The 12,147-nt window shown below is 44.6% G+C and overlaps 2 protein-coding genes across 2 annotated transcripts; both read left to right on the top strand.

The window, feature by feature from the left end:
- Positions 1 to 533: 533 nt before the first annotated feature.
- On the top strand, positions 534 to 6,269 carry LOC123138495 (uncharacterized). The gene has a single exon (XM_044558476.1). The coding sequence runs from the start codon at positions 2,114 to 2,116 to the stop codon at positions 3,620 to 3,622; it is 1,509 nt and encodes a 502-aa protein (XP_044414411.1). The 5' UTR covers positions 534 to 2,113; the 3' UTR covers positions 3,623 to 6,269.
- Positions 6,270 to 10,430: 4,161 nt separating this feature from the next.
- LOC123138488 (peroxidase 1) lies at positions 10,431 to 11,852 on the top strand. The gene is made up of 3 exons (XM_044558470.1): positions 10,431 to 10,708; positions 10,782 to 10,967; positions 11,053 to 11,852. Exons 1-3 carry the CDS (start codon positions 10,499 to 10,501, stop codon positions 11,638 to 11,640), a joined length of 984 nt encoding a protein of 327 aa, XP_044414405.1. The 5' UTR covers positions 10,431 to 10,498; the 3' UTR covers positions 11,641 to 11,852.
- Positions 11,853 to 12,147: the final 295 nt, after the last annotated feature.

Genomic DNA, 12,147 nt, shown 5'->3' with positions numbered 1-12,147 from the left:
ATCGTCATTGAAGCCTGGTTCAGGGGCTACTGAGGGAGTCCTGGATTAGGGGGTATCCGGACAGCCGGACTATATGCATCATCCGGACTATTGAAGCGTGAAGATACAAGACTCAAGACTCCGGCCCGTGTCCGGATGGGACTCTCCTTTGCGTGGAAGACAAGCTTGATGATAAGCACATTTCATATATACAAATTTGGCATAGAAATATATTATTTATTGAGATATGACCATCAATTCTTGCTGTGAAATATTGAATATTTTCATGAAAATCATATAAAGTATCATTTACTAGTCTTTGGTCTATTTTGCAGAAATGTGTGCAAAGGCACTATAAACTTCCAAGATCTGGACTAGGTGGCTAAGAGAATTAGTCAAGTGAAAAGAAGAGAAGGAAGAATGGACTTATGTGTGATGATAAGAAGTAACCTGAGGGGCTAGCTAAAGAGGAGAGGGATCTACTTGAGCCAAAAGAAGAGAAGAGAAGGGCCAAAGTGCAATATGGGCAGATCTGATAGAGAGGGGTCAAAATCCCTAGGCAGCCCCGATCCCCTTTTGGGCCTGGCACATCTCTCTCTCCCTCACCCTTCCTTCTCCAACTCCGGCCGCCGCCATGGCTAGGCCGGCGTGGTGGTGCGCCTCCGCGCCATCCATTCACCAGCACCACCATCGCCTCCTGCCACCACTCCACCACGCACCACCAGCACCACCATCCATCGTCCACACGCCTCCACCAGCGCCGCCACCATCGCCCACCTCGCGCACCCCTCCTTCTTCCTCTCGACCTCCTGCTGCTGCCTTCTCTTCTTCCACGCAACCTGCTGCTGCTCCTTCTTCCTATGCGCCCCTGCTGCTCTTCTTGCTGAAGCCCTTTCCCTTCACCACGCTGATGTTCCTTCTTCTTCCCCTTGCTGCTACTATTTCTCTTCTTCCCTCGCCTCTAGCTGCTGCTCCTAGTTCTTCCCCACGCCTCTCCGTTGCATCTCCCTGCTGCTATCATTCTCCAAGCTCGCCCCTCTCTGAATCCCTACTGCTGCTGCTCTTCTACTTTCTCCTACCACGCTGCTGTTCTGCTCTTTCTCCATCTCCCAACTCCAAGTCATTGCTGCTACTCCATCTTCCTTTGCCCCGCTGCTCCTCCTCCCTCTTCTCAACACCCCCCTGCTGCTGCTTCTTCTCTCTCAACCTCCTGCTGTTGCCTTCTCTCTCTCTCTCTCTCTCTCTCTCTCTCTGAAATTTCTGTAGTATTGAGAGATGTTTAAGACTTGTAAGGTTCAGATTTGAAGAGTACATGTAAACTGCTGTTTGCTCTGTTTAGTACTTGTATAATATAGTGTATGTGATCTGAGATCTGACTAGTTGAGGCTTTGTTACTTTGGGAGATACTTGATCTATTATATTTTGGTTCTATCAATTAGTATTCTGCTAGTATTTGTGTGTGTATGTGTATTTGTTCAGTCCGAAGACATGTGTGGTTCTTACTTATTTTGTTGACCAGTGAGAGTTTGTACTGTTACATTGTGTCCCTCATTTCGAATATATGAGATCTAGCTATATATGTTTTATATATTATGTACTTGCTGATGATTAATGTCCAGTTTATTGTTCTTGTGATATATACACATATGTGTGTGTTATGTTCATGTCCTTTTTACTTCTCTTGTCATTGATGTTAGCCTGTATTAGTATCTTAATTTCTCAAGTATTAAAAAAATACCAAAAAGAAAGTTAGTAAAATCTGAATCTACCTTTGCTTATCTGCATTTTCATTGGCGACAATCTTGATAGTTTAGGTTTATTCTCTGTTCCCATCATCTGAATTGTATTACCTAGCTTTAGTCGAGCGTAGCCGCTGATTGCCTAGTCCCTGTGGAGAACACGACATCCGTAGTTTGGGGCGTAAAAACCCCGCTATATTACAATTGATCATTTTGGCGCCGTTGCCGGGGACTAGCGTCGTGTGACCGTGTTAGGCTATAGACTAGGTTTTTCTTCTTTTTCTAGTTTGTGCCATATATTCGTGATATATCTCTAACCACTAACCCCTGTTCTAGTTAGTATTTTTTTTGTTCTTTTCTTTTCCTTTTTGCAGGTTAGAACTATCTTCTCGGTTATGGCTTACTATTCAGATCATCAGGCTTATGCGAGCAACACTGCAAACAGCACGGAAAGTATTCAAGAACTGATAAGTAAGATTTCCCATCAATTAGATGATTTAGCTCAGCAGAGAGGAGTAGTTTTTGAGGATAGGCCTAGTTCTTATTATCCTTATTCCGGAGGCAATCCTTATGTTGCTCCTACATGCCATATTTGTGGATTTCAGGGCCATTCGCCCGCTGAATGTCAGCGTGGTTACTCTCACACTCCAGATTGTTTTGGCATGAGCTTCGCTCAAGAGCATAGCTCATACCAAAACAATTACTCACATGGGTGGCCTGAAAACCCGAATATGTCATATAGGAGCAACAACCCTGAGATCTCATCGTTTGCTTCTAGTAATCATATGCAGGGATTTAGGTATGAAGAGGAGAGCCACAACCATGCACCACAACAGTTTTTTTCACCTCCTACTCATATACCTCAATACCAGGAGATGTGTCCAATGGAGTTAAATGGTCCTCCATTTGGTCAACCAACAACTCCAGCACCTGTTGAGCAATCTCATGTGCAAGTGCCCACACAAGATGAGTTCGATGACATAGACAAGCTCACATTGCTTAGTCTCGAGTTCACTTGGAGTGCTGAAGATGATCCAATTAGGCCGGTGATACTAGATGAAATGAAGAAGATCAAGAGTGGAAAGGAACTAGTGGAAGAAGTAAGGAAGATTGAGAAGAACATCAATGCTGGCAGCACTATTTCTTCACAGCTAGAGCTGAGTATTTCTGGGATATCCTTTGATACATGTGAGGTTCCAACACCGTCACATCCAGCTGAGCAAGATAGCAAGAGTCCAGAGGAAGAGAGACCTCAGATTGAAGATGAACTAGAAGACAAGGAACAAGATGATCAAGAGCTGCAATTTCCATGTGATCAAGTTGAAGACTCATCATCTACTACTCCTGAAGAAGTACAAGAAGCTGCTGTAGATGAAGATGAAGAACCTAAGATTCATTGGCCTATTGTCATACATGAGCGTGATGTGTCAGGTTTACCCAATCCTCTTGATGACATGATGCCTTGTGATTTCTTTGCTACTACCTTGCATTACATGATACCATCACTTAAGATTGATTTGAAAACTCATTTGCTTGGATATGATGATATATACCCTGTTAGTGGCATTACTCTCATTTGTGATGATCATAGTTACTTTCCTCGTGCTAGTCCTATGCTTAATGAAACATATCATTCCCATGCTAGTCTTGAGCTTAATGATAAATATCATCCTCATGTTAGTGTTGACCTTGCTGATTTCTACCATCCTAAACATGTGCTTTATAGCTATGCTTATGTAATTGGATATCCGATTGATGACTTGGAGGGTATTATCCCTACCACTTGCATTGTCTCTTTGGTTGAGTGCTCTTTCAGGCTGTTGCTTGTGCACGATCCACTACATGCTGACCAAGTTCGAGATGACATTCCCTGGGACCCCGGTGGACCTATGGCATGGGGATGAGGAGAAGCAAGGAACACACAAGGAAGGGAGAAGCTGGAGCAGGCATGAGGATAGAGAAGCAAAAGGAGAGGAGCTGCAGCTTAGAGAGTGATCAAGCGAGTGCTACTTCATAGTGCCCGGTGAGCTGTTTCATGACCCATTCTGAGTATATCATCCATTGATACATGCTGAAATCAAATGTTATTTGGGTTGCTTAAGCCATGTCTTAAATGTTGCCTCACTGAATTTTATTTGACATATGGTGCTTGATGAGAATATGCGAACTGATTGTTGAATGCCATGTAAACTAGTGATCTACATATTGCTTGCTTTGCTGAAATTATTGAAAGTTATTAGTTTTGAGTGCTCAAATCCCTAGTACACTAGAAAACTTAATCATTTTCTGCTTTTACCTCGATACACCTAGATCACCATGTTTAGATGCTGAATTTGTGCCAAGTGTGTTCCCTTTGAGAGCAATCACCTAACCACTATGGATTAGCATGCTATGTTCCCTAGATCGGTAGCATGTGAACCAGACATGGAGAAGTGATGATTCCTTTTTTTGTGCTTATGCGTTGTTCATTTAAAAAAAGTATTATCTTATAATGAATAATTATCTGATCTACCTAACAGTAGCATGTCATGTTCCCTGGATCGGTGGCTTGTGAAATCTGGTTGGATCGGATAGGAGTAAATTATAATAAAAATGTAATTGTCGAACCAGGTGTATACCATGTTCTCGGGATCGGTGGTATGTTCCTTTGGGGAGACAAACAAAAAAATAATAAAAATTGGTGGAGCCAGGTGTATACCATGTTCTCGGGATCGGTGGTATGTTCCTTCGGTGAGACTAATAAAATAATATGTGTGTTTCTTTCAAATTCAATAAGTGGTTCAACCACAAAGTCATATTTCTGCAAATAAGAGATTTAATTCCAGTTCTTTTTGTTCTTGGGATCATGCTCTCTTTAGGAACCATTTGGCGCAGTCATCATTTAAACTTGTTGATCCTCTTTTATCATTGTAAAAGTTTAAAATGGTCATGCTTACTAGTATCCTACCGCTTTGAAGAACTCCTAACCATTAATTTTCACTAGCTAAGTCCAAAGCATGCAGTGTTTAGAGATCTACTTCACTTGGTATTCTCTAGTCAGCTCACTGTTCACATTCTTGCTCTTGTCATATGCCTTTGCTTGAGGACAAGCAAAAGTTTAAGTGTGGAGGAACTTGATAAGCACATTTCATATATACAATTTTGGCATAGAAATATATTATTTATTGAGATATGACCATCAATTCTTGCTGTGAAATATTGAATATTTGCATGAAAATCATATAAAGTATCATTTACTAGTCTTTGGTCTATTTTGCAGAAATGTGCGCAAAGGCACTATAAACTTCCAAGATCTGGACTAGGTGGCTAAGAGAATTAGTCAAGTGAAAAGAAGAGAAGGAAGAATGGACTTATGTGTGATGATAAGAAGTAACCTGAGGGGCTAGCTAAAGAGGAGAGGGATCTACTTGAGCCAAAAGAAGAGAAGAGAAGGGCAAAAGTGCAATATGGGCAGATCTGATCGGGAGGGGTCAAAATCCGTAGGCAGCCCCGATCCCCTTTTGGGCCTGGCACATCTCTCTCTCCCTCACCCTTCCTTCTCCAACTCCGGCCGCCGCCACGGCCAGGCCGGCGTGGTGGTGCGCCTCCGCGCCATCCATTCACCAGCACCACCATCGCCTCCTGCCACCACTCCACCACGCACCACCAGCACCACCATCCATCGTCCACACGCCTCCACCAGCGCCGCCACCAGCGCCCACCTCACGCACCCCTCCTTCTTCCTCTCGACCTCCTGCTGCTGCCTTCTCTTCTTCCACGCAACCTGCTGCTGCTCCTTCTTCCTATGCGCCCCGGCTGCTCTTCTTGCTGAAGCCCTTTCCCCTCACCACACTGTTGTTCCTTCTTCTTCCCCTTGCTGCTACTATTTCTCTTCTTCCCTCGCCTCTAGCTGCTACTCCTAGTTCTTCCCCACGCCTCTCCGTTGCATCTCCCTGCTGTTATCATTCTCCAAGCTCGCCCCTCTCTGAATCCCTACTGCTGCTGCTCTTCTACTTTCTCCTACCACGCTGCTGTTCTGCTCTTTCTCCATCTCCCAACTCCAAGTCGTTGCTGCTACTCCATCTTCCTTTGCCCCGCTGCTCCTCCTCCCTCTTCTCAACGCCCCCCTGCTGCTGCTTCTTCTCTCTCAACCTCCTACTGTTGCCTTCTCCCTCTCTCTCTCTCTCTGAAATTTCTGTAGTATTGAGAGATGTTTAAGACTTGTAAGGTTCAGATTTGAAGAGTACACGTAAACTGCTGTTTGCTCTGTTTAGTACTTGTATAATATAGTGCATGTGATCTGAGATCTGAGTAGTTGAGGCTTTGTTACTTTAGGAGATACTTGATCTATTATATTTTGGTTCTATCAATTAGTATTCTGCTAGTATTTGTGTGTGTATGTGTATTTGTTCAGTCCGAAGACATGTGTGGTTCTTACTTATTTTGTTGACCAGTGAGAGTTTGTACGGTTACATTGTGTCCCTCATTTCGAATGTATGAGATCTAGCTATATATGTTTTATATATTCTGTACTTGCTGATGATTAATGTCCAATTTATTGTTCTTGTGATATATACACATATGTGTGTGTTATGTTCATGTCCTTTTTACTTCTCTTGTCATTGATGTTAGCCCGTGTTAGTATCTTAATTTCTCAAGTATTACAAAAATACCAAAAAGAAAGTTAGTAAAATCTGAATCTACCTTTGCTTATCTGCATTTTCATTGGCGACAATCTTGATAGTTTAGGTTTATTCTCTGTTCCCATCATCTGAATTGTATTACCTAGCTTTAGTCGAGCGTAGCCGTTGATTGCCTAGTCCCTATGGAGAACACGACATCCGTAGTTTGGGGCGTAAAAACCCCGCTATATTACAATTGATCACTTGACGATCCGGCTGACCAGAGGCATGGGTGGAGCACTGTTGCCATGCTCCGACTGACCAGAGGCATGGGTGAAGCACTGTTGCCTCGGTCATCGGTAGATGGAGACTCGTCCCATCGTACGGCCTTGATGGGACGGTAGCTGACCTGTGGCTGGGTTGAGGAACACGCCAAGGGCGGAGCTGGCTTGTTGGGGAAGTCTTGGTGTGCCGGATCGGCCGTCTTGAGTTGGTTGTTGGGGCCGAGTCGAGGAGCTTGGCCGGGTTGGAGAGTTCGGCCGGGTCGGGCGACCCGACCAAGCGCGAGCCGGCTTGACGAGCGATGCTGGCCCTATTGTTTTTGAAAATGATCTGGGTTCCGTTGCCTGCCCGGGGTTCATCTCCCCGACACCGCCAGTGTCGGCGATGTTGCCTCCTTCATTGGGGGGGGGGGGGGGGTAGATCCCCACCTACTCCATGATGTCTGTCTTCACTGACTACGACTCATAGTAGAGCTCCATTCACGTAGTAGTCTAGCTTCATAGTTTGACGTCAACATAGGGATGTAGTTATGTAGCTTGTGATGTGGACTCGGATGCCAACTTCTGATACTTTTGGTATATGAATCGTGAATCCTTATGTTGCTTATTCCTCCATATATGAATCACAAAATCTTGTTATGCTTCCTTTTGTAGATGATATGGCATGAGGTGTACTCAGGTAGACGTCGAAGAGTCTATGATTCATGGGAAGCATGCCATGACCAAGTCAATCATTACAAAGACAATTTCTACAAAGGGTATGATACTACAGAGGAGGCGGAGCATGCTTACTCCAACTACTTGCTCCAAGAGGAGAGAAATTAAGGTACAGGTGGAGTTGGATGAATAACTTGTTTATCCTAATTGTGGTCTTGCTTAGTGTGATGCTTGTGTAGTCCATATAACATAAATTGGTGACATTGAGGTTTTAGTGACTACTTGGGACTTGTTATGATGCTTTTGGTACTTTTATGAAGAACTTGTGACTTGTTATGATCTTTTGTTTGTGTGATGTTTGTGGCACTGGCTATGATGTGGTATTGTCTATGGCACAATTTGCTATACATATATGTCTTTTGTTGTAGGGCAGATGTAGAAACAAATATAAGAAAACATATGAATTGATATTTGTTGAGTACACTACTCGGTAAAGAAGTATTACCAAGAACAAAGCTCGGTGAAATGGCCACGTGTTGAGCTCTGGTAGCCTAATCCATAGTTTGACAAGTACGTACACTTGCCGAGTATTGCCAGGACTTGCCAAGGCAAGGTAGTGGGCCGTACTCGGCAAACAAAGAACTCGTAAAGACACGGTTTGCCGAGATCCTGCATTCAAATCTCGGCAAACAATGGAGGCCACGTGCCTCGCTCCTGGGCTTCCAAGTTCGTCGAGTCCCCTATTCAAGCTCTCGCAAAGTGTCTTACCACGTGGCAGTCGCCATCTCCATGTGGTCTATCAGGTGCCTTTTTTTTGCCGAGTATCCCACTTAGAGATCGGAAAAGGGTTTGCCGAGTCCCTGATGGACGACCATCGCCAAAGTGGGCTTTGTCTGAAGGGTTCGGGCCAAGTACCCTTAGCGGGGAACTACACTTAGCAAAGTCTCTTCTGAGTGGGAAATGTTGAATTTTCTTAAATAAAGTCATTTTGAGCGGTTCCGGCATGTGCCGGCAACCAATCCATCGTCCATGCATGCATTAAGATTCGTGCCACTGTGAATATTCTATTCTCATTTTTTTACTATAGTGGGATATACTCCATCAAATACAACTAGTAGCCCCCACCTTTGTCCCTTATATGCCAGGCTTGGCAACATGTGACAACCCACTCTCTCCCTTCTCCCACACATAAATCCATCCTTTTATTTCAATTTAGCTAAATTAAATTCATATATTTGATGTCATGGGGTCGAAGACCTTTAGAACTATACCAATCTTGGATACATTTCAAACACGTTTCAATTTCGATGTTTCACATTTCTTATGTGAAACAAACCCATTTCACTAAAAACATGTGAATTTGTTTTCAATAGAAATATGTGAAACCAGTCTATTTCACAGAAACTTTTTTTACCCCAATATGAAACTACAATGTCAACTTGTGAAACAGGTTATTTGAAATTGTGCAACCGTATATGTCAAAAGAGCGAAATATATTATTTTTGTGAAACAAGTAGTGGAAAGTGAAATGTAGGTTCTAAATTGTGAAATAGTAAATATAGAAAGTGAAATTGTAATGTATCTTGTGAAACTAATTTTTTGGAAATGTGTAGCAATTTATTTGAGAAGAGTGAAATATGTTATTTTCCAAAATGTGCAATTGAAATAAATGTGATTTTCTGAAACAAGCTAGTGGAAAGTGAAATGTGCGTTCTGAATTGTGAAATAATAAATACAAAAAGTGAAATTGTAATGTATCATTGTGAAACTAATTTTTGGAAATGTGTAACAGTTTATTTCAAAAGAGTGAAATAGGTTATTTAAAAAATATACAATTAAAATATATGTTGTGAAACAAGGTAGTGAAAAGTGAAATGTATGTTATGAATTGTGAAATAGTAAAGGTGAATTTGTAATGTATCATCGTGAAACAGATTATTTCAAAATATGAAATATGTTATCTGAAAAATGTTCTAACGAAATAGATGTGGTTTTTGTGAAACAAGGCTATGAAACTGATTATTCTGATATGTGAAATATGCGTTTGAATTTAAACGTGGTCGAAAAATATTCAAAATTGATCTCATTTTAAAGGTTTTCTCACAAGGAGTTCAAATATAAAAAATTTCAAAAACGAATATATGGTTTAAAAGTTAAGGATGTTCAAATTAGCCAAGAAGAAAGAAATGGTTGGATTTATTGAGTGGAATAAGAGAGAGAATAACTCTATTACACTGTCAGACATGCATGTAAAGTAAACTGGTGGGGGCCTGTTGCTGAAGTAAGGGTGGAAATATGAAGATAGGAAATACGAAAGAAAAATGCAATACAAAGATACTTTTTTTTGCGAGAAAATTTCCAATCTATTCATCTTCAATCATGGCAGTACAAAGAATACTAGAAATAATAAAAATTATATCCAGATCCATAGACCACCTAGCGACGACTACCAGCACTGAAGCGAGCCGAAGGCGCGCCGCCGTCATCGCCCCTCCATCGCCGGAGTCGGGCACAACTTGTTGTAGTAGACAATCGGGAAGTCGTCGTGCTAAGGCCCCGTAGGACCAGCGCACCAGAACAGCAACCGCCGCAGATGAAGAATAACGTAGATCAGAAAAATACTTGACCCACATAGTGTTAGATGACAGCTTCCTATTGAAGTCACCTTGCCGGTATCTAGCGGAACCGTGCAATTTTACTTTTCGAGTTTTCAAGCACTCGGGGAACTTGGAAATTTCAGTACGTAGGATTTATTCGGGATAGCATGTGGCGCCGATACAAACATACGGACAATGGGATTTCCGTGTCTCGAACCACCAGTAGGTGGCAGTATTCACTCATTGCCCGTATCCTTTGTTGATTACAACTTGGCACCGCAGTTTGCTCCGTGATGGCTAATTAGTAAGTTAAGTGAGTAGATTGATGTCTAAAGAAAAGTTAGTGAATTGATCTAATGATGTGCTTCCGTCTGGCCGTCCGCCTCCATTATACGCACGGTGGCCGCCGGTGTACCTGCCACGGCAAAGATTCCGCAGAGTGCAAACAAGGAACAACATATTAAACCATGCGAATTGAACCTGCTGCTCCGGAAGACAGCCCACCACATGCAGGCGTGGGGACACTCCGGCGCTATATATCTCCCGGCCGCCAGTCGAGCAGCAGCAGCAGTTCAAGCTTCCCCTGTTTAATCAGCCACCTAGCCATCGTCGTTTCTTGCATAGCCAAGGAGAGAGGCGAGAAGATGGCGTCGAGGGCTGCGACGATGGTGGCGCTGCTGCTCGCGGCGGTGGCGGCGACGTGCGCGCGGGCGCAGCTGCACGAGAAGTTCTACAGCGAGTCGTGCCCCAGCGTGGAGGACGTGGTGAGGAGGGAGATGGTGAGGGCGCTGTCCCTGGCGCCCAGCCTCGCCGGGCCGCTCCTCCGGATGCACTTCCACGACTGCTTCGTCAGGGTAAGCAGCATTTGCATGCATGTTGTCTGTCCGTAACCTGTTTTGTGCAGTGGCCTGACCACCGTGGATGCAGGGGTGCGACGGCTCGGTTCTGCTGGACTCGGCCAACAAGACGGCGGAGAAGGACGCGCAGCCGAACCAGACGCTCCGTGGCTTCGGCTTCGTCGAGAGGGTGAAGGCCGCCGTGGAGAAGGCCTGCCCCGACACCGTTTCCTGCGCCGACGTCCTCGCCCTCATTGCCAGGGACGCAGTATGGCTGGTGAGTAGAGTACCAGGCCATTTTGCAAATGACACGTTACATGTCGAAGCCAAATGCTAATACTGCTCGATCATGGTTTTTCCAGAGCAAGGGTCCATTCTGGACAGTTCCCCTCGGCCGGCGAGACGGCAGCGTGTCCATATCCAACGAGACCGACGCGCTGCCACCCCCGACCGCCAACTTCACCGTGCTCACCCAGCTCTTCGCCGCTGTCAACCTCGACGCCAAGGACCTGGTCGTCCTCTCCGCCGGGCACACAATAGGGACGTCGCACTGCTTCTCCTTCTCCGACCGACTCTACAACTTCACCGGCATGGAGAACCCCAGCGACATCGACCCAACGCTGGAGCCACAGTACATGATGCGGCTAAAGAGCAAGTGTGCCAGCCTCAACGACAACACCACCCTTGTGGAGATGGACCCCGGCAGCTTCAAGACCTTCGACACCGACTACTTCAAGCTGGTGAGCAAGCGGAGGGGCCTCTTCCACTCCGACGGTGCCCTCCTCACCGACCCCTTCACCCGCGCCTATGTCCAGCGCCACGCCACCGGCGCCTTCAAGGAGGAGTTCTTCGCCGACTTCGCGGCCTCCATGATCAAGATGGGCAATGCCAATCCGCTCACTGGCAGCCAGGGCGAGATCAGGAAGAAGTGCAGCGTGGTGAACCATTAAATTACTCTAAGATCAGGAAGAAGTAGTACAAGGCTGTTTTGATTCAAGACCATCCCCTTCTCCGTGTAAATTACTGAAAGATTGTTATAGCTCCTTTCTCTCCCAAATCTTTTTCTTTTATTAGTTTATTGTTTCGATACCCACCGTGTTAATTTCTTGTACACACGACAAACACTCCGTCCGTTGTCACATGGAGATTCATGTCACGCTTACTTGTGTTGTCTAAGTTTGTCTTGTTTTATTTCAAATTGTTACATACAGTTGTATTTTTTGTTTGATCTCATAGCTCAACCTGACAATCCATCCCGTGGGTTCACTCGCCCATGTGCACCCGACACTAAGGAAAGAGAGTATCTGGCGACCGCAAAACGGATGTCGAAGGCTTTTTATCGGTGCCGTCGGCATACCTTCATATACAGCGACTGTCTAGGTAAACCTCAGCCGTCGGCAAACCCCTATGTACGCCAACGGTGAGGTCAATGCCGCCGTTAGATCTATGCCCTCATG

This window comes from Triticum aestivum, chromosome 1B, assembly GCF_018294505.1.
Source record: "Triticum aestivum cultivar Chinese Spring chromosome 1B, IWGSC CS RefSeq v2.1, whole genome shotgun sequence".
NCBI lineage: Eukaryota > Viridiplantae > Streptophyta > Magnoliopsida > Poales > Poaceae > Triticum > Triticum aestivum.
Note: the sequence above shows the minus strand (reverse complement) of the source record. Positions and strands in the feature narration are given on the sequence as shown.

Bases quoted from the DNA above. Each gene is read 5' to 3' on its own strand.
- LOC123138495 (XM_044558476.1), top strand. From the start codon at position 2,114: ATGGCTTACTATTCAGATCATCAGGCTTATGCGAGCAACACTGCAAAC.
- LOC123138488 (XM_044558470.1), top strand. From the start codon at position 10,499: ATGGCGTCGAGGGCTGCGACGATGGTGGCGCTGCTGCTCGCGGCGGTG. The intron at 10,709-10,781 runs GTAAGCAGCATT...CCGTGGATGCAG, and splicing joins TCCACGACTGCTTCGTCAGG to GGGTGCGACGGCTCGGTTCT. The intron at 10,968-11,052 runs GTGAGTAGAGTA...TGGTTTTTCCAG, and splicing joins CCAGGGACGCAGTATGGCTG to AGCAAGGGTCCATTCTGGAC.